General features: G+C 45.1%; 1 protein-coding gene and 1 long non-coding RNA gene across 20 annotated transcripts; one reads left to right on the top strand and one right to left on the bottom strand.

The window, feature by feature from the left end:
* Positions 1 to 193: 193 nt before the first annotated feature.
* Positions 194 to 20,745, bottom strand: LOC114847489 (uncharacterized). Of its 3 annotated transcripts, XR_008693520.1 has the most exons (9): positions 20,608 to 20,745; positions 18,446 to 18,719; positions 17,940 to 18,363; positions 17,727 to 17,861; positions 15,869 to 16,024; positions 14,911 to 15,779; positions 7,135 to 7,357; positions 5,305 to 5,384; positions 5,093 to 5,233 (listed from the first exon to the last, which is right to left on the bottom strand). It is a non-coding gene; the product is annotated as an uncharacterized LOC114847489 (long non-coding RNA). The 3 variants fall into 3 exon arrangements; XR_008693521.1 differs by lacking the exons at positions 5,093 to 5,233; positions 5,305 to 5,384 and adding an exon at positions 194 to 582; XR_003784214.3 differs by lacking the exons at positions 5,093 to 5,233; positions 5,305 to 5,384; positions 7,135 to 7,357 and having other exon boundaries at positions 15,110 to 15,210; positions 15,453 to 15,779.
* Positions 1,188 to 27,508, top strand: obsl1b (obscurin like cytoskeletal adaptor 1b). Of its 17 annotated transcripts, none has more exons than XM_055505336.1 (38): positions 1,202 to 2,189; positions 3,323 to 4,438; positions 5,124 to 5,393; positions 5,598 to 5,858; positions 5,937 to 6,248; positions 6,340 to 6,606; positions 6,680 to 6,955; positions 7,129 to 7,404; positions 7,588 to 7,863; positions 8,095 to 8,331; positions 8,541 to 8,813; positions 8,953 to 9,225; positions 9,317 to 9,397; positions 9,952 to 11,235; positions 11,648 to 11,923; positions 12,436 to 12,711; positions 13,196 to 13,474; positions 13,603 to 13,878; positions 13,995 to 14,270; positions 14,967 to 15,227; positions 15,551 to 15,826; positions 15,916 to 16,188; positions 17,402 to 17,677; positions 17,750 to 18,025; positions 18,148 to 18,423; positions 18,504 to 18,779; positions 18,873 to 19,142; positions 19,228 to 19,494; positions 19,576 to 19,845; positions 20,659 to 20,925; positions 21,622 to 21,888; positions 23,522 to 23,634; positions 23,852 to 24,005; positions 24,308 to 24,469; positions 24,549 to 24,653; positions 24,738 to 25,004; positions 26,665 to 26,934; positions 27,269 to 27,508. In XM_055505336.1, the coding sequence occupies exons 2-38, from the start codon at positions 3,424 to 3,426 to the stop codon at positions 27,277 to 27,279; spliced, it is 10,821 nt and encodes a 3,606-aa protein (XP_055361311.1). In that variant the 5' UTR covers positions 1,202 to 2,189; positions 3,323 to 3,423; the 3' UTR covers positions 27,280 to 27,508. The 17 variants fall into 17 exon arrangements, with proteins under 17 accessions (XP_055361318.1, XP_055361311.1, XP_055361310.1 ...); XM_055505335.1 differs by having other exon boundaries at positions 9,314 to 9,397; XM_055505340.1 differs by lacking the exon at positions 12,436 to 12,711 and having other exon boundaries at positions 9,314 to 9,397.
* Positions 27,509 to 27,908: the final 400 nt, after the last annotated feature.

The following is a 27,908-nucleotide window of genomic DNA, read 5'->3' as shown; positions in this document are numbered from 1 at the left end:
ACATGACACGAGGAAGCGCCCAAGTGTTTGAGTGAAGGCTTATTGACTTAGGTTTACCTTGAGCAAAGGTGAGAGGAGGGTGACACCTGTGTGGGTTTTAGGCGTGATGACAAATGACCCACTCGGCTCTGACGGCTGGATTCTGGACGTGTTTGAACTGAACTGCACCTCCAGCTCACGGCCACCAGAGGAGGAGCTTGGTTTTCTATTCAATCTGAGTGCGGTTCTGCTACTCAATTTTGACTCTTCATTTCCGTTAACTGAAGATATTGCTGGGCTCCGTTTTTTTGTTTCTTTATTTTCATTTTATTTATTACATTACATTAGTTAACACAGTTCTATCTCTTTTTGGGTGGCACTGGCTTAAAGGACCCAAATTATATTATCATTATTCAACTATTAGACTGTAGAGCTGCTTTCTTTGCATTCGGCACAAGAGACAACGTTCTTTATTCTTCACATATATTTGTCATGGGAAGTGCTGGTTCTCTGGTCCATGTAGGTTCTCTACCTGTGGAGCCAGGGGCTGCTGCCTGAACACGCCCGCTGCTCTGTGAACGTCTGCGTTGCTCACATTCCAGTCTGAGGAAGGAGAAAGACAACCTATCAGTGGCTCTCCTCCCACAAACACTCGATGCTATGTGGTGGTCATTAACCTCTGCTTTAGCTTCATAAATGCTTCTTATGCAACATCTGAGCAGAGTCTCAGACAGTGTCTCAGTCCTGCTGAGGCTTGTCCATGAAACGGAACATAGGTTTACAAAGTTTATGTCAACAATAAAAAATAAGTTTTTGAAGAAGCTAGGACAGGGTCGTCAACTTACATCAGCAGAAGGAAGCCTTGACAGCGGCAGCGACCAGTGAGCAGCCTGGTGGAGCTGTGACGACCTAAGGCCAGGGTTCTTGTGAGCCACTGATGATAAAGCCTTGGAGGCAGATGTGCACACCTCACATTTTAAAGCTGCACATGCATTTCTAGTCCAGTCACCTAATGATTGACAGCTTGACCCAAGTTATTTATATTATTGTTAGTTTACCCTTACTTATTTTTTCTTTAGTGAACAGATTTTGATGGATGCATGAAATTAAAAAAAACAAAACATATAATTGTGCCTGGGGACAATAACAGTAAGCTTATTGAAGCCTGCTCCCAGCTTGTCTGATCGACTATTCTACCTGGTTCTGATCCCAGACTACTTCAGGTCGTGGCTCAGTCCATGATCTGGATCTCACTTAAATCAGATTACATTCAGCGGCTGAACTCAGGGAGGACGTCCGTAAAATTGTGGAACCATTAAACGTCTGAAAAGCCAGATCTCACAACTACACACAGGTTCTCTCAGTACAGGGCAGCACGGCAATAACCTAGACATTAAGTTAAATCAAGCTGACTGGAGAGAGAAAAAGAGGCGAAACCAGAATGAAAACAAAAATTAAAAATGAAAAATAAAATGAAACTCATCTTTGTGACGAGCGTTGGTGCTTCCACTGAGTTGACAGTAACTAAAGCCATTAAACAATTAAAGGTAGGATTGTCCTACATATAAACACAAGCCTTGATGGAGGCACAGAGTCTGTAAATACAGACAAACGGGGGGAGTCGTCCACTCAGACACAGACTACGCCGATCGCCTCCTTCCAACAGCCTTCATTAAATTTTTGATCACAGACATATAAAAAATAAATCCAATTATTGAAACTGGGGTGTTGGATGAATGGATGGCTCATTGAACACTCCCTCTATCTATCTAGTATTTGCTAATGTTTTCCTGGTTTGTTTAAATCAAAGCGCCCCCTCTGCGTAGACCACCTGGACTATCTTTAGCCCCTGCTGGCCAGTGAATGGAAGTGCCTGACTTATCTTCACTGCTGTCATCGAGGCAGCCAGTATTTTTAGGGGACAGCAGCAGCTGCAAAAGCATTTAATGGTATTCCACGAACAATGACACTTGGGTTGCCTGAGGCTGGAACGACGAGAGCAGGGAACCACTACGGCTGTTAAACTGGACACGGCTTCTCTGTTCCTCCTACCAAGATGTGGAACTTTTGGCATTTTGAACGATTCAACAGAGCACGTGTGTGAATCTGAAGTCAGAGCCTTCAGGAGATGGTGCCAGGGTGTCTTTGCTTTAAATGAGCCTGCAAGTGCGGAATGTATGCTGACGGTGGTTGGTGGCGACTGAAGCGAGGTAGGTCATGTGAGGAATACGCAGCTCAGCTTCACGAGGGCCAAAGGCCATTCCAATTAAATCAGACAAGTAAACACAGGGGTTAATCTCCTGCCTTTAAACCTCCCAGGGGAAGATTCAGAGCTAATAAAGCAGAGAAGCCTGAAGAGTTAAGAAGCCACTAAATATTCTTCTATACTAAAGATGAGTGTATTTTGAAACGGTGTAACAGACAGCAGCTTTTCTTTCCTTTAGCTGCTACCTCCTCTGTTCCCTTTCAAACTAGTTGTACCTTTACTGTCTGTTCTGTCAAACCTGCTGGAAGAAAGAAAGGAATAACTGAATACATACAAATGTAATATTACAGAAACCACAGTTAAAATACTGTAGTTTCCACATATATTATACTTTCATTTAGTCACGGAAGCACTCTTCACTAATCAAAAAAGGCTGTGCTGATCCTGTAACATACCAGCTGCGGGTTTCTAAGATTATCTCATGACACATTTTGTTTGCTGCATGAAGCTACAACGTTCTAGCGCCTGCCAAGTTTTGCTGCTGGACGAAGAAACACAACCTGAAGCAAGTGGTGAAAAGAAAAGCCTCGTTCTCTTCTACAGTATTTATTTGGAGCGGTGGCATTTACACAAAGGCTTCTCTCACGGCTCCAACAAAGGCTGTGATTGAGGCCTGACATACTTTGACTGCGGCGTCTCATGGGTGGGCAGACTCTGATTTGGAGCAGCATTTGTTTGAGCACGCTGTCTTTGTGATACCTGACACAGAGCCTTGCACATCTTTATTTAGGATGTGCTATATTAAGCACTTTCCCATTGAAATACAGCACCAGCTGGACGGGCTATGTGTGGCCACTGCTGCTGCAATAGCAATAGGCCCAGGCCGTTCCCTCTTCCCCAGCCAGCCTGTGTTTGTCCCTCACAGGCAGATCTACCTCAGTTAGTCCAAATAATCATGACGTTGAGCAAGAGGGGGGTGAGACTGAAAGTTCTCTATGTGTTCTATCTCTTCACACAGGATGTGAAGGATAGAACTCAACACAGTTGTTAGAACCTGGATGGTCTGTGTTAAAACATCTATAAATACTTTGTTATAGATCTGTTGACGTGATCTATTTCTCTTTTTTTCCTTCTTAGAATTTGGCAGCACAGACATTGGATTGTCTCCCAGTGAGTAAGTGCCACTTGTAGCTCTCCTGGGCTGCTTGCAGTGAAGAGGGACTGCTGGAAGAGCACACATGGATGTGTTTGGTGGTGCACCACGTTTCTTGGCCTATCCAAGACCTGTGGTGGTGCAAAGTGGGACTGATGCAGTCCTGAAATGTCAGATCGGGGGTGACCCACGACCTGCAGTTATCTGGGAGCAGAACAATGAAAAAATTGACCCCCAAGGACGATACAGGGTATTTGAGGATGGAAATGTTTACAATCTCATCATCTCAGCTGTGACCACCGAAGACAGTGGCCAGTATATATGCAAAGCAAAGAACAGCATTGGGGAAACATATGCAGCAGCCTCATTGAAGGTGGAAGGAGAAGCACAAGAGATGGAACTACGAGAAGAAAACAAGCCCCGATTCCTCATTAAGCCTCTGTCCACTCGCGCGGGTCGTGGGGAAGACGCTGTTTTTTCCTGTAAACTTTGGGGAAACCCACGACCCGAGGTCGTCTGGGAAAAAGATGGCAGGAAACTCAATGAAATATTTGAAAGCACACATTTTAGTGTGGGCTACCAGGATGGCGGATGGTTCCAACTCAAAATCTTTAAAACCCGTGCCCCCGATGGCGGTGTATATACCTGCAAAGCCAGAAATGAGTTTGGGGAAGCGCTGGCAGGAGCCGTGCTGCTCGTTGATGCAGGCCCAGGACATGAGGAAGAGGGAAATCGGAATGGCTATACCAACGGCCAATGGAAAGCCCATCAAGGCAAACAGAGGAGCAGTAGGCCAGTGCTTAACCGGCTTAAAGACGACACCATCACCAAGTCAACCAAAGTCAAAATGTTTGCAGTGACTGAAGGCAAACATGCAAAATTCCGCTGCTTTGTGACTGGAAAACCCAAACCTGAAATAATCTGGAGGAAAGACGGGAGGCTCATACTGTCGGGGAGGCGCTACCTATTGTATGAGGACAGAGAAGGATACTTCACACTTAAAGTTCTGTACTGTAAGCAGAAGGATAATGGAGTTTACGTTTGTGCCGCATCAAACACTGCAGGACAAACTCTCAGTGCCGTACACCTCTCTGTGAAAGGTGAGTAACTATCAGTCAGATTAACAAAAGATAAATTTGAGCTGGAATTTGAACCAACAGATATCTAAACAGACAAGGTTGCTCAGCTTCAGGTGGATGTCAGCAGCAGTGCCATGACTCAAAGCCAATTTGTGGACTGGCACATGAAAGATTGTATCAGGCATTATGATTATGAGACAGCACTGCAGATTGTGTAGATTTTACAGGGGATTAAACAGGGGAATTAGCTATTTTATGCTGACTGCCCCAAAAAACTCTCTCATTCAGGAGGTTGACCTCCCTAACCCAAAACCTGACGAACGAACAAACGGCAGGATGTTAATGTTAAACCCTCTTTAAACAAAAGATAGTTTAATATTTTTCTAAATGACTAAGGGAGGTACTTAATGACACAAAACAAACCAAAAGTCATTTTGAATGACAAGAGATCAGGACCAAACCAGTATTGAGCCGAAAGGTAATGAACAAATAAACAAACAAAGGAAGAGAATGAATCAGTAAGTCTGTATAATACAGTCCATATGTGTGCGATCATCATAATTAGAATACAGAAAATTATGGCAATACTAGAGTTGGCAAGAGAAACAAACTAAAACACCAGTGCCTCCTTCAGGCTGGAGGCCAAATTATGACAATATTATTAGTTTGGACTTCATCAATCTTCCTGTTTTTTCTGCGCTCCCAGAGCCACCCGTGCGCTTCAAACAGCCCCTCATTGATTTAGAAGTATGGGAGCAAGATTTGGCTGTTCTCGAGTGCGAAGTTCCAGAGGACTCTGTTCCCATCACATGGTATCTGGAGGACAGACGACTTCAGCCTGGGGCCAAGTATGGAATGGAGGAGTGGGGAACAAAACGGAGACTAACCATTCGTGACATTGGTGTCGATGATGATGGGATCTACCTCTGTGAGATGCCAGACGGGGGAAGAAGCATTGCAGAGGTAGCTGTGAGAGGTAAACTCAGGATTAAATGACAAGTTTATTTACAGTAACTAGAACAAAGATAACAAAATACATTTGCCAGCCTGCAAACTATATATGTATAATGCATAATAGATGTCCTTTGTTTGAGAGGACTTGGATTGATCTGTTGTTTGTTTGTCCTTGTCGAGTCCTTGTTGTTACGTTTACACAGTAAATCATGTCTCACTTCAAAAGGTACAATTTTGCGAAAGCTCCCAAGAAAAGTGGACGTCTTGGAAGGTGAAAATGCTGCCTTCTGTGTTGAAGTGGACAAAGAAGAGATGGACATCCACTGGTACAAAGATGGCACTGAGCTACGTGAAACCCATCAAACCATCCTAAAGTCCTTCGGTCGAACTCACATCTTGGTTTTTGTTAATACGATGCCCCAAGACTCTGGCCTGGTGACTTTCCTTGTTGGCAGATCCAAGACTTCGTCTCAGCTAAGAGTAAAAGGTCTGGTTGACACCATTAAATCACAGCACTCCAGGAGCAGGATGTCTAAATGTTGACACACACTGATTCTGTTTTCAGCGGCCAGACATTGCCCTCCCAGTTGTCCAGTGGGGGTGCAGATCAACACAGAGCGGGCTAATGCTGCTCTTCTGTCATGGATTCCTGCCCAGGACTCACGAAGGAACCCTCCGTCTGGATATGTGCTTGAGCGCCAGGAAGTGGGCACCGGCTCCCAGGAGTGGCTTCAGTGTCTGACCACTGACTCTGCGACCTCGGTGGAAATCCTAGGTGACAGCGTACCATGTGAAGCTGATTATCGATTTCGCATTTGCAGCGTAAACAAATATGGAAAGAGTAACAATGTTGAGTTCCCCAGAGCTGTTCACTTGGGTAAGTCCAGTCACCGCCCGTGTTTCTAATGCTGTAGCTCAACGTAGTTTAGAACACTGTTTCAACAAACTGGTTTCATTTCTTTCTGAAGTTCCAGTGGCCAGAATACAGGCTCCCCTACAGGACGCCTTGGTGCCAGAGGGGCAGGACGCCCTCTTTTCCATTGAGCTCTCTGCCTCAGTTATTGGCACATGGTTCCTAAATGGTACCCAGCTCCAAGAGGATGAAAAGTTTTCCATGCGTCGGACACGAACACACCAATCGCTTCGCATACGAAGCGTTCGTGACACAGACAATGGAGCTGAGATCACATTTATTGCATATGGCATCCGGGATTCTGCAGCACTGTACATTCAAGGTGCGTGTGGTTGGTTCGTTATTTGAAACAACGTTAGTTCCATTTTATTAAATGTGTTCTGATCTACTCACAGCTCCTCTTGTCAAGTTTTCCCCCCTGTCGGAAATGGATCGGAACAAATTTGTGGAAGTTGGGAATCCTATCGTTCTCTACTGTGAGCTCTCAGACCCCACAGCTCCAGTTCACTGGTACAAGAATGGAATGGAATTACAGACAATGGAGGGTCTTCACATCCAATCAGAGGGCACCATGAGAAGAATTGTCATCCAATCAGCAGAGTTCTCACATTCAGGAGTGTATTGCTGTGATGCCATTGACGATGTGATCAGATTCAATGTGGAAGTGGAGGGTGAGTGGAGAGTTTCCTGCCTTTCTGGTGTCGTTCTGCTCTTTGTTTACAGAAACTAACACCTTAACCATGACTTTTATTCTTTACATGAAAATGCTTTCAGCCTTCTTTTAAAGGCTGACATATACATGCACAGAAATGTAATGATCAATTACATATCTAAATATCCATAGCCCCACCTGTGAGGTTTTCCACTATTCCAGAGGCTGAGAGGAACGTAACCATCCATAAAGGCAGCTCCATTGTTTTACAGTGTGAGCTCTCAGATCCCTCTGCCCAGGTGCACTGGTACAAAGATGGGTCAAAGCTCCATCCTCAGACTGGAGCAGATATTCTAAGCGATGGCTTGGTGAGAACGCTGATTGTCCATTCAGCTGAGTTTGCCCACTCTGGGTTATACTGCTGCAAGACAAAGGGTGACAGCATCACATTCAGTGTGGAGACCACAGGTGATTTGTCTGACATTAACCAGCTCATCCCCAGCAGAGCAACTAACCCTCCTTCTTAACGCTTAAAAATAAAACGCAGCTACTCTGCCACGTATGCTTCATGGCATTACAACTGGACAGCAGTAAATTAATTGTTGGCTAGCATTAGTTGATTTTGACATACAATTTCAAACACATCCATAGCTCCGCCTGTGACGTTCTCAGCCATTCCAGAAGGAATGAGGACCAGGCTGATTGAAGCAGGCCGTCCTCTAATACTCCAGTGTGAGGTATCGGACCCAGAGGCCCACGTTTGCTGGTACAAAGACCAAACGCGGCTTGTTTCAGACTCTGAGTTAGAAATCCACTCGGATGGCAGCATGAGGACGGTAGTTGTTCAGTGTGCAGAGCCAGGCCACTCTGGTGTGTACAGTTGTGCTACACAGGATGATACTGTGGAGTTTCAAGTGCAAATCAAAGGTGATTTCATGTTTATGTTCTTGTAACCACATCTTTTCTGTCTAGATGCAACTAACTGTCCCTGCTTCTGTGGCTTCACGTTAACTGTCACTATTTGTGATTCCCTATTTTGTGATTGCTGTGGCTCTCTGTGATTTAAAAGTCTCCAAAGCCCCTTTCATCTTGTGCTCAGCAGTTACATTTCTGGAAGAGTCTTGATTTTATGTAGCTGTCCTCAATTCCCAATGCTAGCTATACCAGTGACGTACTCTGCTGTCTTTGACGTTGAGAGAAGCAAGTCGCTCAAAGCGGCCAAAGCTTTGGAGCTGGAAAGCGAAGCTGCTGCACCAGTCCGCTGCTATGAAGGCGCACAGGATGCCTTTGACGTGCAGGACTCTGGCATGTTGCCCTCTGCTGAGCTCTTGCACTCAGGGCTGTACAGCTGTGAAACCTCTGATGACACAGTCCACTTTAATGTGGATATTAAAGGTGACTCTTGTTTAAATCTTATGGATCTTGGAGCAAGTCTTAGAGCTTATGGAGACTAGATGCAACTAACATTTACAGTATGTACTTTAACTCTTTCTACTGACGATACTATGTCATTCCTCCAATAAGACAGATGAGTGTGAGGAGCCTAGCTTGATTCGAGTCTAAACATGCACTGTAATAATTCTAATATGAATCATCATCTTTAGCCCCAACGTTGCCCTTGTCAGCTTCGCCAGACATTGTGGAGACACAGTCGCTTGAAGCACCCTGCCTTCTTGAGCCAGCATGTGAAACCTTAGATCCTGTGGTCCAGGTGTCATGGCAGAGGGACAAGGAGCACAATTCTCATAGAGAAGCTGAGTTTGAAATGGGAGGCATTGAGAAGAACCTTGTAATCGAACCCACTCATCGCTCAAACTCTGGAGCTTACTACTGTGCAACAGCAGATGATGTTGCACAGTTGATAGTAAAACATCAAGGTGATTTGTCTGTTGTAACCATGTTTCTGTGTTGATTAAGACTAACTCTGGATAATGTAGGTTTGTTTAGCCTACTCATTTGATAAACTGCATTCTGTGACAGTTTATCTTATATTATTCCCCTAATATTTGTCTATAGCAATAGCACCAACAAATCTGCTCGGTCCTGTGGAGAAGAGCGAGGCTGCTGAGGCACACTGCCCGATTGTTCAGCAGTTTGAGATTTCAGATCCTATTGCCAAAGCCTGCTGGTATAAAGATGGAACCCAGATCTACCCAAAAAGGCAACCTGACTGTGAATCACGGAGCAGCTGCCAAGCACTGCCCCTCCAGCCAAACGACATCTGGGCTGCTGATGAGCAGTTTAGCTGTGAATCCCCCAGTGGTGCACAGTTAGATGTGAACATGAAAGGTGGCGTTCCTACAAATCTGTTCTATTTAGATACACATGTGAAATGATCACCTGCCTCATTCTGTTCTTTTTGGCTTCATTCAAACAGCAGAGCAGCATCACTATCGTGATGACAGTGGTGAGATTGATGAGGTAGCAGATGCATCTGCCCAATACTCTGTGGAAATCAAAGGTGATTTGACATACTTCAACCTAAGTCATCCATGTTAACCCAGCTCATGAGCACCACTAAGTCCAGCCATCTGAGGCATCTCTCATTCTGCTTGTCACCTCCGGCCTCACGTCATGCTCCTTAATCGAACATGTGATTGTTGCTGCGTAGCCACTGCTCATACTAATCTATATTGTCCTTGTCCAGTCATCCTTCATGTTAACAGCCATCTCACCTTGTAACAATCAGCCTTGATCAGTGTCACCATCAGATCCTTGCATTGACATTGCTGCCCCGAACCTCTCCTGTTGCAATGACAACGAATTCTTATCAAAGACGTGTACCTTACTGTAAGTGTTTAGGGTCTCACTATAATTCATATAAGGAGTCAGATGTAGGGGATTCATAGGAGCTCAGACCAAACCAGGTCGCCCTTCTTGTTTGTCTTTGCAATGGATTATCCCATACAGTAACTCCATGCTAACCCACACTGATGTAAAATACTGTTATAAGAAGACATTTTGAGACCATCAACCACTGAAAACCTTTCTCTGTGTACATCACAATGCTTATAGCTGCAACGCCTCGGCTCTCTTCTGGCCACGACAAGAACGAGTCAACTGTTGAAGCTTTCTGCACTTCCTCAAAGTGCAATTCTGGCATCGTCATGGGCCAGAGAGATACTCCGACATATGAAGACCATTCCAAGCAAACGCCACCTTCTCAGTCAACGTTTAATAATATAAATCCCTGGATGACCACCGTGAAGCCAAGGGATCCCTCCAACAATCAACATCCAACTGGACAATATCCCATAAACTGTAGCTCTGCTACAGTCAAGTCAGAACACAAGCTGTCTGACACACAGTGCTTCATCAAATGCCCCACACAATCAGCAGGTGAGGACATTGTTTGCTGTGGGCAGCCTGCAGAAGCTCTGACTGAGGAGCTTGGTGCTTCCCAGCACACAGCGATCCAGACACATGGCCTTGGTAACGTTCTGCAAACAGCCATGTTCAGGCCTCGAAGGCTCCAGCCAGAGGAGTCAGCACAGCTCGCAACCACCTGGTCTGTGTCAGATACACCTTTGGAGACGTTAAGTGGCCAGTCAGGGAAACCTATGAATCACTTACACGTTTCAGCAGTCCAACCAGACCAGACCTGCAACAAAGTCAAAACTGAAACTCTCCAATCAGAGAAGTCCAATCCAGTGTCATTTACGGCCTTAGCTACTACAACCATCCACTCAGAAATGCTCTTAAATTCCTTACATGAGTCAACGAAGGCCTTTCAACCCTTACAAACCACCTACATCCAGCCAGAGGAGCTCTGCAGCGCCCTACACATGATGGATGTCCTTTCTCTTAACTGCTTACAACCTAAAACTGTCAATTTAGACTACCCATGTAACACCTCATGGACAAAAACCAAGCAGTCAGAGCAGCTAAACCCACGCACTGAGTCAGAGAAGCTCTTTGATTTGGCAGGTATTGTGTGTCCTCAACCAATGGACTCACATGAAGCTAAAGAACCAGAACCTGTCCAACTGGGGCAGAGTTGCAACTTTCTACAGCCTGCATGTAGCAGAGTGGGCGACCTCTGTCCTACAGATCAGGCAGCAGCACCCGACCTTTCAGACATGCTGCGTCAATCGATGCAGGCCATTACAGTGCAAACAGGGAGTCAATGCGCCGTGGAGACAACAGAAGAACAAGCAGAGACCACACTTCTACCACCCAGCAAGTTTACTGTGCCTCACTACATCCAGCAGGAAGCTCCATCAGAAGAAATCTATTTGTCCAGGACGTGTGATAGCCACTGGAGTGACAGTGTTACTGCAGATAAGGTGGCTGTCGAAGGTGATTTTAATGGTTAGCTTGATCAAACCAAAATGGACGGGCACAATGTTGACATTGTGTAAAATGAAGAGATTGTGCTTTGCAATCTTTGACATTTTGACAATTACTGCATTTACTTGAATTTGTTTTCTACTAAAATAAGTAAAGTTAGAGCTTGGATGATCTGTGGGTAGTTATGAAAGGAGGGATGGGAAAAAAAACTATTCTAACTGGAATGCCCAGCTAAGTAGTCTAACACACCCAGAACTGTTCTAGAGGACTAATGTAACACCAAGATGTGAATAGTTTCTTGAACTCTATCTTTTATTTGCATGACTAATCTTGATTTGTGTCTTGTGCTTTTTAAAAGCTTTTTGCTGTAATCAGTCTTACTGATGTGATTTCTTTCTGATGTTACCTCAAACATTCCCAGCTCCACCTGTGACTATTGCAAAGCTTTGTGAGGCTGAGAAGAACAAATCTGTTGAAGTTGGTGAAACCATAGCGCTGCAATGCGAGATATCTGATCCTAACGCCCAGGTTACTTGGTGCAAGGATGGAGTGAAACTACTTGAAGCAGCGGGTCAACAAGTGCTGGCAGAGGGATCCGTGAGGTCGCTGTCTATCCAGCCAGCGCTGCTGTCTCATGCAGGGACTTACAACTGCACAACAACAGATGACACAGTGCAGTTCCGTGTGGAAGTTAAAGGTGACAGAAGCTATTTTGACTTATTCACTTGCAACCAGGCTCCTGGCTTTGCTCAAACTAAGCTCCCAGTGGTGCAGCATTCACACACAAGAGAAAGTGAAAGTGAAGTAGTTTTTCTCTTGACTCAGTAATGGCTGCGTTTGTTTGTCGCTGTCCTCTAAACCAATGTTGATGAAGTCATGTGATCAAATGTGGACTTTCAAAACGTGAAGCACTGAAATGTCACGTCCCTGTTTTGTAATGTATGTGAACCTTACTCACAGTCTTGACCGAGAAGTGTGGCCACATTAGCTTAGCTTCTTATTTCTACTTCTAACTTGTAATAAATCTTGTCTTGGTCCAGACATACTAGGTTATCGATACATAACTGTAATAAGTATTACTTTGAAGCCAGGCCCTCCCTAATGTTAGGTGAGATAAAATGAAAAATGATAAATGTTTTAGGTGCTAGACTGTACTTTATATTACCTGCTTCCTCTACTGACCAGCCCTATTTGGCATTAAACCCTTAGCTCCTCTCCAGATGTTTGCATCTATAGCCGATGCCGACCAGAGAAAGACAGTCATGGCGGGCTGCCCCATATCGTTACAATGCGAGCTGTCAAACCCCACTGGACAAGTCAGTTGGTACAAAGATGGAACAGAGCTCCTACCACAAAGCGGCGTACACATCCAGTCAGAGGGGAATTTTACCAGTCTAGTCGTCCCCTCAGCACAGCAGGCTCACGCCGGCATGTACCGCTGTGAGTCAGAGGATGACGACATCCAGTTCGATGTGGGAGCCAAAGGTGATGCTTAGCAAAGCTCTCGTGCCAACTAACTACTCAGAATAGCAGTTAGACGATATAGTCACGAGTCTCACTGACATCCTGCTTCTCAAATGTAGTGAGCAACAGGAAGCCAACGTCCCTGTAAAATAAGTAGCTCACTTGTTTTTTAACCTTAGAACAAATCAGATTAGCAGACACTGATCATCTGTGTCTTTCTTTATTTGGGAGCCACTAACCAAACACAGCTTCTTGCCATAACTTGTTTTGCCTATTTGTGCCTATGTGTCGAATGATAATTGTGAATAACCCACAACATGAATCTTGGTCTTGTAGCCCTTTGTTGTTTGTCAGGGCTGAATGTGAGGGACCTATCATCAGTTGTCAATTCCTGTCTTAAAATTCTTTGTAATGGAACAGTAGGTAAAATATTCAGTCACTTCAAGAAATGACATGTATGACATCTAATAAGATACTATTTTCTTGCAATATCTGAAACTTATAGCACAACATGTGAAGCTCTCAGAGCTTGAAGAGAGTGACAGGAAGCAGACTGTCCAAGAAGGCGCTTCGATTGTTCTCAGCTGCAAACTCTCTCATGATCCCTCCACTCATGTCAGCTGGTACAAGGACGGAATGAAACTCCTGCCTCAGAATAACGTGGACATACAGTCCGAGGGCTTGACAAGGACGCTGCGCATCCAGTCAGCTGAAAGCAAACACAGTGGCACCTATGAATGCTCAACATCAGCTGACACCCTCACGTTTTCCGTGGAAGTAAAAGGTGATGTATTTGTACCTTTGCCATTTGATCCTATGCTGTGAACACATTGGTGAGGGCTTGGCTTTGCTGGCTGGACAGTGCTCTGTCCACCGTTAATGTCCAAAACCTTTGTCAATCCTTCCTCCTAGGCCGCGCGCCAAAGATCAGACCAGTCCCACTGGCAGAAAAATACAGGCTGATCACAGTTGGCTGCCCAATGATTCTCCAGTGTGAGGTGTCAGACCCTCTGGCCCAGGTTTCCTGGTTTAAAGATGAGGTGGAGCTTTTTTGTAAAACAGGTCTTGATATGAAAAGAGATGGCGGCATCAGAAAATTAATGATTAATTCAGCCAAAGCCTCTGACTCTGGTATCTACTGCTGTAGCCTCGCTGGCGATGCAGTGACGTTTCATGTGGACGTTGAAGGTGATTTTGTTGCACTTGTACACGTCTTTGCACAGTAACTAAGAGCATATAACGTCTCTGTGTACAGATCTAGTCATTTTCAAACCATCTCTCTGTCAACCTTATACCACCACCAGCAACCCCTGTGAGGTTCTCAGCACTTCCAGAGGTCGCAAGAAACAAATTTGTGGAGGCAGGCTGCCCAATCACGCTGCAGTGTGAAGTGTCAGAGCCAACCGCCCAGGTGTACTGGCACAAGGACAGACAACAGTTGCCTCCACACAGTGAATACGAAGTGCATAAAAAAGAGAAGCTGAGAGCCCTGGTAATCCAGTCAGCAGAGGTCAGACATACTGGGCTGTACAGCTGTGAGGCCGCAGACGACCACATAGAATTCAAGGTGGATGTTGCAGGTGATCTATGTATTTTAAGCCTTGTCAGAATAACTAACTTCCTTCTAATTGTCACAAACAGCATAGCTAAACGCTTAGACCAAGAGTCACAGCAAGTAAACCCAAGGTGCTCCACAAACAGGAACAATTACATCACAACCAATTAAAAGTCTAAAGAAAGCAAAAGTCACTGCAGAGCAGGAGTTAACAAATGAAGCCATGAAAACACCGACTCAGAAACTTACCAACCAAGTTTCTTAGACAGTTAAAACAAGTGGAGCAAACGGGTAAAAGACGAGGACCAGGGACAAAACACTAGCAACTAGAACAATAACAAAGTTGATAATCAGTACAGACACCAGTCAATGAACCACATGAGGCTACAGCGCCGCCAAAGAGGCAGAAGGGAAACTGGAACACTTCTCTTATGAAGCTCTGAGATCAAACATTAACTTGAACATGCACGCATGATACTGGTGGATGTGTAATAGAATAGACGCTTTGTGGCAGATGTTAAGTGGAAGGTGATGCACGACTTGATGCACCAGTGTTAACGCAGAACACACGTCCATTGAGACTGGGGCAGCTCAAACCTGCTGCTGAGTTAGCACTAACACAACCAGGATTGATGGTTAGTGCTGTGCCCCAGTATGAACCACACCTGCTTATTCACTGTTGAATGGCTTGAAGTTGCTCTAGTGCTGGTCTGATTGTCAGCTGTTCCAGAAGCTGAGGGGAACAAGTCTGTTGAAGCAGGCAGCCTGGTCTCACTGCAGGGTGACACCTCAGACACAGCACGCCAGGCCACATGCTGTGAGGACGAAATAGAGCTCTGGCCGTATTCAGGGATGAACGTGGAGTCAAAGGCTATCAAGGGGACACTGCTTACGAAAACGGCCACGTCGTTTTGCTCTGAGTCGAACGGTGGTAAAACTAATGACGACTCAGATTTCCAGGATGTCTGTGTGGAAGTGAAAGGTGATACGATGAGCTATTTCTTGGCAAGATATTGCTCTAGAGACTTATTCACTTTCATTTGCTCTAATATCAACAAAGAAAGCAAAACCCGATCATCAGCCTCATATTCATCCCAGCTTCATCATTAGTCTAGTTCTGAAATGAATGGCATGTATTGCTGTTTATTTTTCAACACATCTGATGTAGCTAAGCTAAGTGAACTGCTTCACTTTAATACGTTAACACCTGCTCTGCTGTTTCTGTTAGATGCTACTGCATGCGTGAACAGAAGCAGCGAGTGCTGCGCTCCAGCATCACTCTCCCTTTGTGCTGTTTTTGTGCAGCACCTCCCGTCAGCTTTGCTGATGTCCCAGAGGACAACCTGTACAAGAGTGTGGCGGAAAACGAGCAGCTTGTTCTGTCATGCGAGGTGTCACGGGCCGACGGTTCTGTCCAGTGGTACAAAGACGGATCTGAAATCCAAGCAGGCAAGAACGTGACAATAGAAGCAGAGGGCACCAGACGGAGCCTCACTGTACATTTTGCCCGGCTATCTGATGCCGGCACCTACACCTGCCGAACAGGAGACAATGTTTTAATCTTCAAGGTTAATGTACGAGGTAATAGCTTCCTTCAAAAGACACGTTCACAGGAACATTTACCATTTACTTAAGCCTTTAAATGTGTGAAGAATGTCCTTCTTCCACAGAACCTCCGGTGATGATCATCTATCCAAAGGAGGACGTCCACCTTGACCGTCACGTGCCTGAGGAGATTATTCTGAGTTGTGAATTGTCTCGTCCCTCTGGCGTCATCAGCTGGTACAAAGATGGACAAAAGCTTCAGGAGAGTGAGAACATCAAGCTGAAGATTGAAGGCCCTTATCGAAGACTGAAGATTCTTTCCAGTGGGGTGGAAGATTCTGGAGAATATGTCTGCGATACAGCCGATGATTCAATCTTCTTTCATCTTAGCGTTACAGGTAACAAACACAGATACTCAACAGGACATAAAGTGTTGCAATAAGAAATAGGGTCAAGTGTTTAAGCTATCGCTAAATATGTCAAAAAGCAAATGTGTGCATCATCAAAGGCTGCACCTTCCTGCCACTAAATATCTGCAGAGGTCCTATCTAGGGTAATTTTAGTTTCAACAGACCCAGGTCTAGAAGAAACTAAAGTGCCTGCAAAAGTTTTTACCCCCTTTGAATTTTTTGCTATTTGTTATTGTGAATTTTATGTTATGGATCAGAACACAATAGTCTAAGTTGGTGAAGTGAAATGAATGAAATATATATGTAAAACATTTTTTTAGAAATAGAAAGCAAAATTGGCATATGCATATGTATTTACCCCCTTTGTTATGAAGCCCATAAAAAGTTCTGGTGCAATCAATTACCATCAGAAGTGACATATGATCACACATGATCTGTCATTACATACACACCTTTACTGAAAGGCCCTAGAGGGTGCAACACCTACTGTAAGCAAGAGGCATCACTAACCAAACACTGCCATGAAGACCAAAGAATTCTCCAAAAAAGTAGGGGATAATGTTGTTGAGAAGTACAAGTCAGGGTTAAGTTAAGAAAAAAATCCAATCTTTGATGATGTCCAGGAGCACCACCAAATCAAAATTTGAGTTTGCAAAAAGGCATGTGGGAGACTCCCAAGATGTATTGAGGAAGGTGCATCAAAGAAAACACTATGTCTGGCAGAAACCCAACACATCACATCATACAAAAAACACTATCCCTACAGTGAAACACGGTAGGGGCAGCATCATGCTGTGGGGATGTTTTTCAGCAGCCGGGACTGGCAAACTGGTCAGAGTTGAGGGAAGGATGGATAGTGCTAAATACAGGATTATTCTTGAACAAAACCTGCACCACTCTGTGTTAGAATGGCCCAGTAAAAGCCCAGACCCCAATCCAATAGAAAATCTGTGGTCAGATTTAAAGATTACAAGAAAACCATCCAACTTGAAGGAGCTGGAGCAGTATTGCAGAGGAATGGGCAAAAATCCTAATGGTAAAATGTGGCAAGCTAATAGTGAAATGTCACCAAAACACGTGAAATGTCAAAGGGGGTAAATAATTTCGCAAGGCACTGTAAATTTAGTTTAACCAATAAGCAAAAACATATGCTAGGAGGTGTGTAATGAGCGATGGACTGGCTCAACTTTTCCATTTTCAGAACCTCCGGTACGAATTGTGTCGCCGAGTCAGTCCCAAATGGAACTGTGCCAGCAGACATCTGAGAGGATGGTTCTGAGCTGCGAGATCTCACGGCCCAATGCAACTGTGCGCTGGTATCGAGATGGACTTGAAGTAGAGGAGAATGACAACCTCCTCCTAGAGGTGGATGGCGTCTACAGGAGACTTATCATCCCTGAAACGACCGTCAAAGACTCAGCAGAATACGTGTGTGACACGGCTGATGACTCCATGACGTTCTTTGTGAACATAGCAGGTAAAAATACTGCGGAGTGACAGAGTGTGTTGGCTCAGAGGTGATTTACCGAGAGATGCTCCTGTTCTGCAGAGCCTCCAGTTCGCTTTGTACGGCCAAGGAAGAGTGCAAGCAGACTAGAGAAGGTGGTTGGTGAGTCTCTGGTTCTAGACTGTGAGGTTTCCAGAGCCAACGCTGAGGTCACCTGGAAGAAGAACAAGGAGGAGGTAGAAAACTCTAGAAATGTCACCATCCTGGAGGATGGAGTCGTGCGCCAACTGACCATTCACTCTGTGATGGTGGAGGATGCTGGCCAGTACGTGTGTGATGCCAAGGACGATGTGATGGACTTCCATGTGATGGTGCAGGGTAAGCATCTAAAATCCGTTTTAAGGTGCCGACGAGCTTCGGCGAGTGTTCTGGGCTCCTGCTTAGGAAGACACTCGTTTTCCATCTGTAACACCTCCTATCCTTTTGTCCTATTGTCTCAGAGCTGCCTGTGAAGATTCTTGGAAAAACTGAAGCAAAAACAGAAAAGCAGTTCTTTGTGTCAGATGACATCATCCTTGTGTGCGAACTTTCACGATCCAACGCCTCAGTAAGCTGGTTCAAAGACAGTCAGCTTATCGCCAACAGTGAGCGATACTGCAGCGAGGAGCAGGGCGTCTTCCGATCGCTGGTGGTCCTAAACGCTGGGCTGGAGGATTCTGGAGAGTACACCTGTGATGCAGCTGATGATAAAATAGTCTTCTACATCACTGTCAGAGGTAACGTATTAGACAGACTTACTGCTTGTTTGTCCACTTTTAATGAGGAAACCAGTAACTAGAACCGTGATCTACATCAGAGCCACCAGTGCAGATCGTTGGAAACTCCGGCCACCCAGAGCATCACATCCTGGTGGCAGGAGACGACCTCATCCTGGAGTGTGAAGTGTCTCGACCAAATGCCGCCGTCCAGTGGTTACGCAATGGCCAAGTACTGGAAGCAGACACTCGTATTCGAATCCACAGCTGTGACGTCACAAGGAAGCTTGTGCTTTCTGGCCTTCAGCCGTCAGACTCTGGGAAATACATATGTGATGCCATTGATGACAAGCTGGTAACGATCGTTGAGGTGCAAGGTAAGATTAGAATAAGTTCCAAACTTCTGCAGTCTAACATTTTATATATGGCTCATAGAATTCACAAGAACTTTCCTTGCACATATTTTTCAGATCTACCAGCAAAGTTTGTGAATAAAACGGCTTCAAACAGCATCTCGGCCTGTGAAAACGAGAGTGTGACGCTCTGTGCGGTGGTGAGCCATGACAGAGCGCCTGTGCGGTGGCTGAAGGATGGCCGGCTGCTCGACCAGGACAACATTCATATCTCCAGCGAGGATAAGACCCACAAGCTCACCATTAATCCCCTGCAGCTGTCAGATTCTGGGGAGTATGTGTGTGATGTAAAGACAGATGAAATGTATTTCAGTCTTTTAGTTAAAGGTAAGAATTTGGCCCCTGCCTTTTCAGGTGTACTGGATTAGAGCATGTCCATGCCTAGAATGAAATTTGTTCTTGAACTGGTCAGAAATGAAGGCGACATTCGTCAGACGTTTGGAGAACACCGTGGCCCTGGAGGGCAGGAGCCTGACGCTTCGCTGTGAACTCAGCAAACCCAAAGGAGATGTCCAGTGGCTTAAAGACGGCAACGAGGTTCGTCCAAGTCGTCGGCATACAATACGAGCACAGGGGCGTGAGCGGAGCTTCACCATCCACCAGACAGCGAAAGAAGACGCCGGAGAATATGCCTGCGAGTCCACTCATGACAGGACGTCAGCGAGCGTTGTCGTAGAACGTAAGCAGGCCTCAGGGCAGTGATGTAGAGCAGCCGCCCCACCATACAGTATCTAACTGGGGTCAATGCTTCGCCCCTCAGCTCCTCGTGTGGTCGAGTTCATAGCAGAGCTTCGCAGCATAACGGTCCGTGAAGGAGAAGACGCCGTGTTCAAGTGTGTGGTGTCGCCAGAGGACACTCGCCTGGTGTGGCGCCTGAACGGACAGCAAGCGGCAAGGAACGAGCGCGCCGTCATCTCCAGCAACGGGCTGTGTCACATGCTGTGCATCCACCGCTGCCTGGTCTCAGACAGCGGTAGAGTGACGGCTGACGCCGAAGGGGTGGTGTCCAAGGCAGAGCTCCAGGTTCAAGGTGAGTGGACACACACATAGGGTTGCCGCTAGCAGTTGTGGGGCCTATAAAAAGCGTTGAGCCTTGCAATTTAAAAATAGTACTGATGACTACTACTGATTTGAATAGTGAGAAACATACGCTATTGGATTCGAGTGTGACGCCTTTCAGGTGCGGAGAAAAAGTGTTAAAACATTGTATCTGTAAACCTGTCAAGGTGAGAGCTCTGCACTTGGATCTTGAGAAGTAGTTGGAGTGAATAGCACATCTTGGATGTTTTTGTTTGTGAGCTAGCTTCAACGGAAAAACGCTAGCAGCTCATGTTCTACAACTTGTACCTTGAATAATTATGCCTTTGTAAGTATAAATGAAGTTTACAAATGTACAACCTTTGCAACTTTGTCATTTGTTAATTGATCCTATTCGTTTCTTGTATTATAATATAATAGTTTATAATTAGTATAAAATATAAAAACAGTTTATAATACAGTTTCTTGTATTATAATATAATACAAAAGCTGCATATAATACAATAATAAAGAAAGCTCCGTGAATAGACATTACTGAGGAGGGGTGTAATTTGACCAGTGAGGCATAAATAAGCCGGAATTCAATCAAAAATTTAACTATTTCCTAGATAAATTTGTGATATTTAATATATTACTACTAATAATGTTATTATTAATAAAGCTGGTATCTGTGGAAGCCTTAAAGCTCGTGGGCCCTCGTCCGGACTCCACCCCCCCTAGCGACGCCCGTGGACACACGTTATAGAGACGTTACCTAGCAAAACATGTAAGGACGTAACAAACGTTAACTCCCCTTCATGTGTAGAGCAACAGGTGCTGTTCACCAAGGGCCTGACGGCCGTGACAGCCGAGGAACACGGCGATGCGCTGCTGGAGGTGGAGGTGAGCGTGGACTCGGGGGAGGTGCAGTGGATGAGGCAGGGGGTGCTCATCCACCCCGACGCCAGACACAGCCTGAAGCACTCGGGTCGCACCCACAGCCTGGCCATCCACCAGCTGGCCGTGTCCGACCGCGGCGCCTACAGCTGCGAAACCCTCCACGACCGCACGCAGGCGCAGCTCAGCGTGGAACGTGAGTGCGCACGTGCTCGCCGTGCCGCCGTTGTGTGTTTACCGAGTAAGAGTAATGTGAGTCGGGGGGCGACAGGTGACAGCGTCACGTGACAGCCAGCGTCTGGTCCGGACACGGGTCGCTGACGTTCCGTCCCGACCCGACGATGTGAGCTGCTTGACGCGCGAAGAACCCGCCTTTTGCAGGAAATCGGGCTTTAAGTGAAGCAAAAATGTCGCTTGGAGAAAATGGCGACTGTTAATGAAGACGCCGGTTCTTTCAACGCGAGGGAAAGTTGGGACATCAGGCAGCTCTTGGCAGCTCCTATGAATTTGGATCTCCTCTAAATTTACACCCTGGGCTTCAGGCCTCAGATTGTTGTCATCAGGTCTCCAAAATAAACTCTTTATTTGTCTGTGTTAGAAGAAGTGGAAAATGTTGGCACGTTCAGAGCTGGCTTTGTGTAAAGCTCACTGCTGTGAAACACACAGAAGACTGAAAACTGACACCAGGTCTTAGTACTAACACCGGTACACGAGCAGTACACAGAGTAATGCAGTACAATAAGTATAAGCAGTACACAGAGTAACGTAGTATTCCATTAAACTACTCCAGTATGAGTCTAAGCATGCCTCATCCCTCTTCCAATTCTTCCATCTCTATGTTTTTGATGTTGGATTTTTTAGTATTTTCTCAAATGCAGAATTTCCTTTATAGCTCGTAAAGTCTCGCTCAAGAGGGGCCTAAAGGACATCAGGACTACGGAGAGGGAGACGGCCTCCTTCGAGGTAGAGCTCTCTCACTCCAATGTCCCAGGCACTTGGATAAGAAACGGGATCCGGATCAAACCCACCAGCCACTTCCGCGTGAGCGCTCAAGGTCCAGTGCACAGCCTCAGCATGTCCAACCTGTCAGTGGAGGACACCGGCACCTTTACCTTCTGCGCTGACAATGTGAGGACGTCGGCCCGGCTCGTCGTCAAAGGTACTCATTGACTCCTGAAGCTATCTTACGTTATATTAATATTGCTCCATATATCCAGATATGCCCTCGGCCTCCATCACAGCTCAGCAACCACTCACTCTGCTGGGCCGTCTGACTGGACCTGGACCAGAATACTGACGGCTCTGCTCCTGTGGCCTTTACCCGGCTCGCATTACAAACAGAATATCCCAGCGTGACCCATTGAGAAGCATCCCCTTGAGCCTTAGGATGACAGTTGCATTAAAAAGCCATTACAGTAAATTAGTCCACATAATTTAACCCTGTAAGTGGACTATTTATAGGTTGTTCAGAAACAATAACAACAAAAATTTCAAATATCAATTTTGGTAAATTTGGTGCCCTTGGGGTTCAATTGGGTGACTATATGACTATAGACATGTTTAAAATCAAATTAAACAGTAGTGTCAGGGCTACAACACTATATGAGACGAAGATATGATGCAATAAACTGTTAGCATGTAGTTAGCATTATAGCCAGCCCTGGGCTAGTTTGCGACCCATTTATGGGTCTGGCACTGTGATACTTTATGCAACACACATAAACAAGGGCTCAAATAAAAGCTCTAATCTAAAGGAATCTGTCACATGTGGTGAGTTATGAGCCAAAGAATGACATATGCTAAGCTAATTGCTAGCTAAATAAACAATGTACACATTCAAATATAATCACACTAAGTCCATATTACTGGTGAACGGATCCCATTGTCTGTTATTTCTACCTTCTGGGAGGTTACTCACTCACTCTGTTACTCTCTAGCCCTCCCACAGACCTTGTCTGAAGTGATTTATGGAGGGGGCATTTTTTATGGCACCAGGGCCATAAAAAAAAAAAATCAGCCATTCTTACTGGCTAACAGTCCTATCCTATCACTCTTGTGTTGGTGTTTTAGGCCAATTCTATAGCTTATAACAAGTAAAAAGACACTTCACAGGCCACAGTCTGTTGTTGCTTGGTGGAGATAAGGCTGCGCAGACATCTGCCCCCCCTAGTGGCCTGTACAGCGACAGATTTGGAAAGTGGACACAAATGAACACCTTCACGTATATTTAGATTGGTATAGGTAAGTAGTATTTGGACATATTGATCACTTTTATTGCTGTTTTAGGTGGGTAGTAGTGGAAAAACATATAGAATATCCACACTAGGAAACTCCTAAGCTCATTTGACTGTTGGCATTAAAATTATTGGTCCTGCTTCACTGCATTGAAACCAACTTTTTGCTGAGTTGATGTTCACCGATTGGGCTATGATTTCATGGGGGTTAGAAGTTTCATTAGCCTCTGCTTTACTGAGATATTCATCCTAAAAGTGCATTTCTCTTCAGATATAACTGAAGCATTTTACCTCTATTATTCATAAATATTGCATCAGTAACAGTAACACTAATTTTACACCTCATATCACATCTCACAAGTGTCCCCTACATTATGACACCACTTTCACGTTAAATAGACCTTGTTGTTGTAGAGATCAATGAATTTGAATGTAGCTACTGTATGCCGATTTTCAGAAAACCCACAGAAAACAACCTTGGGGCTGAAGAAGTTACAGGTGTTGGTGATTAGCTTGTAACAGCATAACCAGGTTTTGGCTGCTGTGTTTGTCCACTAGAGCCACCAGTGACCATTTTCAGAGGTCTGGAGGACCAGAGGTTCCCTGAAGGAGCCTTTATTTCTATCGAGTGTGAGCTGTCAAGACACAACGTCGATGTGCGTTGGATGAAGGTAAGTGTTGTTTAGGATACGACTTTATTAATCCCACAATGGGGAAATGAATTTTTTGTTTGTTTTAGCTGTTATGGTGATTTTTATTTCATTCAGTGAATACACATATACCCTGAAAATACAAATGCTGAAAATACACGTTCATTGAATACATAGAATCAAGTAGAACTTAGGATGAAGTGCAGCTGAACTCACAGAGGTCTGTATCTTTTTCCAGAACGGGCTTGAGATGAAGCCGGGGAAAGACGTGCGCATTTATGCAATGGGAAGAAAACGGTTCCTTCAGATCATGAAGTGTCATGTCGGTGACTCTGGCACGTACACCTGTGATGCGGGAGATGCCAGCACGTCCTGCACCATGGAGGTCTATGGTACAGTATGATGCTACACCTCTCTGCTGTGTTACACGATGGAAGTGAACGCTACATTATAATCAATGCTTATTATTGTGTAATTACCACTTAGACACAAAGGTCACTATAGTATTACTACATGACCTCTCCAGTGCTGGTCCTGTAGGTGTACTATAGTTGTATATTCATGTTATTACAAACCCCCCACCCACCCATCCATTGTGTTTGTGAGGGGACATAAAGGGAACCATAGCTCAGACTGCATCTTCCATCAAACCACAACTCTGTGAATCTCAGTTGGGTTTTTTGCTCATTTGCAGAGCGGGAGCTGCTGATCCTGCAGGGCCTGGACGATTTAGACATCCAGGAAGATCAGAATGCCGTGTTTGTCTGCGAGGTGTCCGTGGAGGATGTGCCTGGAGAATGGTACAGAAACGGGGAAAGAATCCAACCAACCAGCACCATCAAGATCCGCCAGGAGGGTGAGCCACAAACCAGGAGCTCATAGTTGACTGTGCTGTGGCTTCACTGATGATTTGTGTGCTTTGCTCCTTATTTCAGGGACCAAACATTTTCTTCTTATGTGCAATGTGCGAGCAGAGGATTCTGGAGAAATCAAGTTTGTTGCCAGACATGTTGAATCTGTTGCTTGCCTAGATGTGGAAGGTATGTTACAAAACAGGGTCTGCAGTTACAGTGTGAACAGTTTAATGAATGCAGTGTCTGTGGGCTCTGTCTGTTCCCCTGCAGAGCTTCCCGTCAACATTGTGAAACCTCTGCAGGATAAGACTGCTCTGGAGAGGACGCGTGTGGTCCTAGAGTGCACCGTGTCCAACCCCCGGTCCAGCATCCGCTGGTACCAGGGCAGCAGCGTCATCCTGCCTTCAGAGCACTTTGAGATCTGCAGCGAAGGTTGTTACCGCAAGCTGATCATTCAGCAGGTGGCGCTGGACGACGAAGGCACGTACAGCGTGCAGGTTGGAGACTTTACCTGCTCTGCCCACCTCACGGTGGAGGGTGAGTAGTGGGATGTCGTAGAGTGTGACACCAAAACCTCCTGACAGTGAATAGGATATTTTAGTGATCACGGTCTTTCTGGGATCTTAGTCAGCCCACACCCACAGTAACTGTGAGGTAAATTAAACCCAATGCATACAGAAGCTCTTGGCGCCATCTAGTGGTGAAGGAAAACTAGCACATGGCATCTTCTGATGATGCAGATGAGACGTTCACCTTCCTTTTATCAGACGTGTTTATTATGAGCCTCCCTGACGCTGGTCCCTAAACTAAACCTGATGGAGCCAGTCACCAGTTAACAGGTGGACACCTGTGAGCTGACCTCAGCCTGAATACAGCTGTTCTGTGAAGATTTTATGGAGAACAAACAGCTTCCTGACAGCTCAGTGTAAAGCAAAATCACGTCACATCAGCCCAGTCAGAGAACAACTAAACCCAGTTCATAGTCTGTGGCCACAGTTTGAAGGTGCTGCTCACAGACGTTCTGCTTCCAATCTGAAGTAGAATGAACAAAACCTTTGCTTTCTAGAACAGGGGTCACCAACGTGATGCCCACGGGACCACTTGCCCATCAGTGGGCTACAGCAGTTTTTTTGTTGCTGCTCTTTTTTAAATCACACTTGCTTTGGTGTAAATTTGAAAATAAAACTTGTTTCGTATTATCTTGTGAAAGATTACGACGTGTAGATGATCTGCCGAAGTGGAGAGATCGTAGAATCATCCATAGAGCACAGTCTACACGTGTTGCAGTTCTATACTGACGCTCAGACTAATCTAAACTAATCTATGTCACTTTAACACGACATTCGGACATTTTATGAATTATTGTTCATACAGGGCATACTATTGAAGACTAACGTCAGATCTTCTAGTAGTTTGAGCAGAAACTGTATTTTTCTTGGATCAAAGCCTTTATTTCTCTCTCTGGTCTCTGACTTGACAACATCACAGTTATAAACGTTATCAAGCGTTTCCTGATATTATGACATTGTGAAATGAATAATTCCAATTGGAGTAAAACTGAAAAGTCAACCAGGCTGTATTGGACATGCAGCCAATACTTAGACATTAAATAAATCATGTTTATTACTATATTAGACCTCAAGTGCATTTTCAATGAGCAATTACTTCTTACCTGACATAAAACATGACTGTCTTAAAAACTGTCAAAATGAGGAGCTTAGCACTTTATTAGAATCAGATGGCCTCTGATTTCTGATCTTTTCTTTTTTCTTTAAGGGCTTGCTTCTGTTTCATGTTTCCTACCTTGATAAATCATTGTTGATAATTATTGTGAGAAATCATTAACTTGATAAGTGGCATTATGTAGATGAACATGTAATGTAATTAAAGTTAAATTGAGCATATTTTGTGATTGCAGGAAGTGTGTATCAACCTGGTTACCCTTAGTTACATTAATTGCTACCTAAGAAGTAACTCTCAGGTTTTAATAGGTTGGTGACCCCTGGTCTAGATTGTTGATGACAAACCACACTGGTCAGATATTTATTAGTAAAGAATATCTAAGAACCATTGATCACTTTTCTTCCAGTTAACAACTAGTTAACTGTACCCATCACATAAAACACTAAAGGCTGTGGCCAGGCACTGTGTAATGCTGGTCTAAGCCCAGTTCTCTCTGCTTCTCGCACCACATCAGCCCAGCCTGTGCTGATGGTCCGTCAGCTCGGTGACGTGCAGGTTCCCGCTCCGGAGGAAGCCAGCTTCGAGTGTGAGGTGTCGGTCCCATCGCTCAAAGCTGCCGTGTGGAGCCTGAACGGGCAGCGGCTTGATCCCAGCTCCCGGGTTCGAGTGAACATGGTGGGCACAGTGCACAGGCTGACGCTCCTGCACACCTCCCTGGACATGAGTGGAGTGGTGGAGTTCACGGCGGGCGAAGCCAGGAGCAGAGCTCAGCTTCTGGTGCTGGGTGAGTCAACGAGGTGCAAAGCAACAAGCAGGCAAACAAAATATTAAAGTGTTTTAGAAGAAGTTGGTTAAATGAATGAAGAATTTGTTTCCACTGGGGGGCACTAATAAAACCCTGTGGTGTTGTTCCTCAACCTGGTCACTAGATGGCGACAGCATCCAAACTTAAAAACTCAGTCTAAGTGCGTCCACAGCATATGCATTAGTTCTGGCTCCTGCTCATGCATCCTGTTGATGCTTGAGCCAAGCAGGAGTTTCTTTTTACCTGCAAGATGGTTCATTCCTGTTCAATTCCTGATCCCGTTTCTAATTTTTCCCATGCTCACACTTCACAGGTGATTCTTGAGTGGCGCCACCAACTGTGACGGACATGGACTGAATATTATAGTGATGTTTTCAAGTTTGTAATATTGATGTTTATGTGCAGTATTTACACAGTTTATAAAGGGATTTTCTGTCTTTGAGGAACTATTTCTGGTCGTGTAAGTGACTCTAGGTCCCTGTGTGGAAACGATGTGCAAATCAATAAAAAGCTGCAAGTAAAAGCTGAAACTTCACAGTGCAACAAAGGTTGTGTAAAGAAAAGCCCGGAAACCACCACCACAGGCTCAGAAACAGACAAGACACACGAGACAGAATAGAATGTTAGAGGGTTTTACTGCCTGGACGCGTCTCTGATGTAGAACAATGTAGCTGAGCAGCCAGTTCTGTGGCTGACTGGGCTCATCACCTTCAGGTTCTGTTGTAGCATATAACTTCATTCAACCCAGGTTTTTATTGATTTGTTCATCTCATGTTTTGTACTTTGTAAACAATGAGCCGACTTTTTGGAAACAGGGTTGTTTGTATAAACTGTGTGTGAAAATGTGTTTTGCAGTGTGACTGAGACGGTAACCTTGTTGTGAAGATTAAAACTGAACCTGCTCCAATAAAAAATGAGTGAACCCCCTAAAACACTCCCTGCATCCATATCAA

The sequence above is a fragment of the Betta splendens genome, chromosome 21, assembly GCF_900634795.4.
Source record: "Betta splendens chromosome 21, fBetSpl5.4, whole genome shotgun sequence".
NCBI lineage: Eukaryota > Metazoa > Chordata > Actinopteri > Anabantiformes > Osphronemidae > Betta > Betta splendens.
The sequence above is the reverse complement of the archived record's forward strand: the minus strand, read 5'-3'. Positions and strand labels throughout refer to the sequence as shown.

Bases quoted from the DNA above. Each gene is read 5' to 3' on its own strand.
- obsl1b (XM_055505335.1), top strand. From the start codon at position 3,424: ATGGATGTGTTTGGTGGTGCACCACGTTTCTTGGCCTATCCAAGACCT. The intron at 6,956-7,128 runs GTGAGTGGAGAG...AAATATCCATAG, and splicing joins ATTCAATGTGGAAGTGGAGG to CCCCACCTGTGAGGTTTTCC. The intron at 24,006-24,307 runs GTACAGTATGAT...GCTCATTTGCAG, and splicing joins CTGCACCATGGAGGTCTATG to AGCGGGAGCTGCTGATCCTG.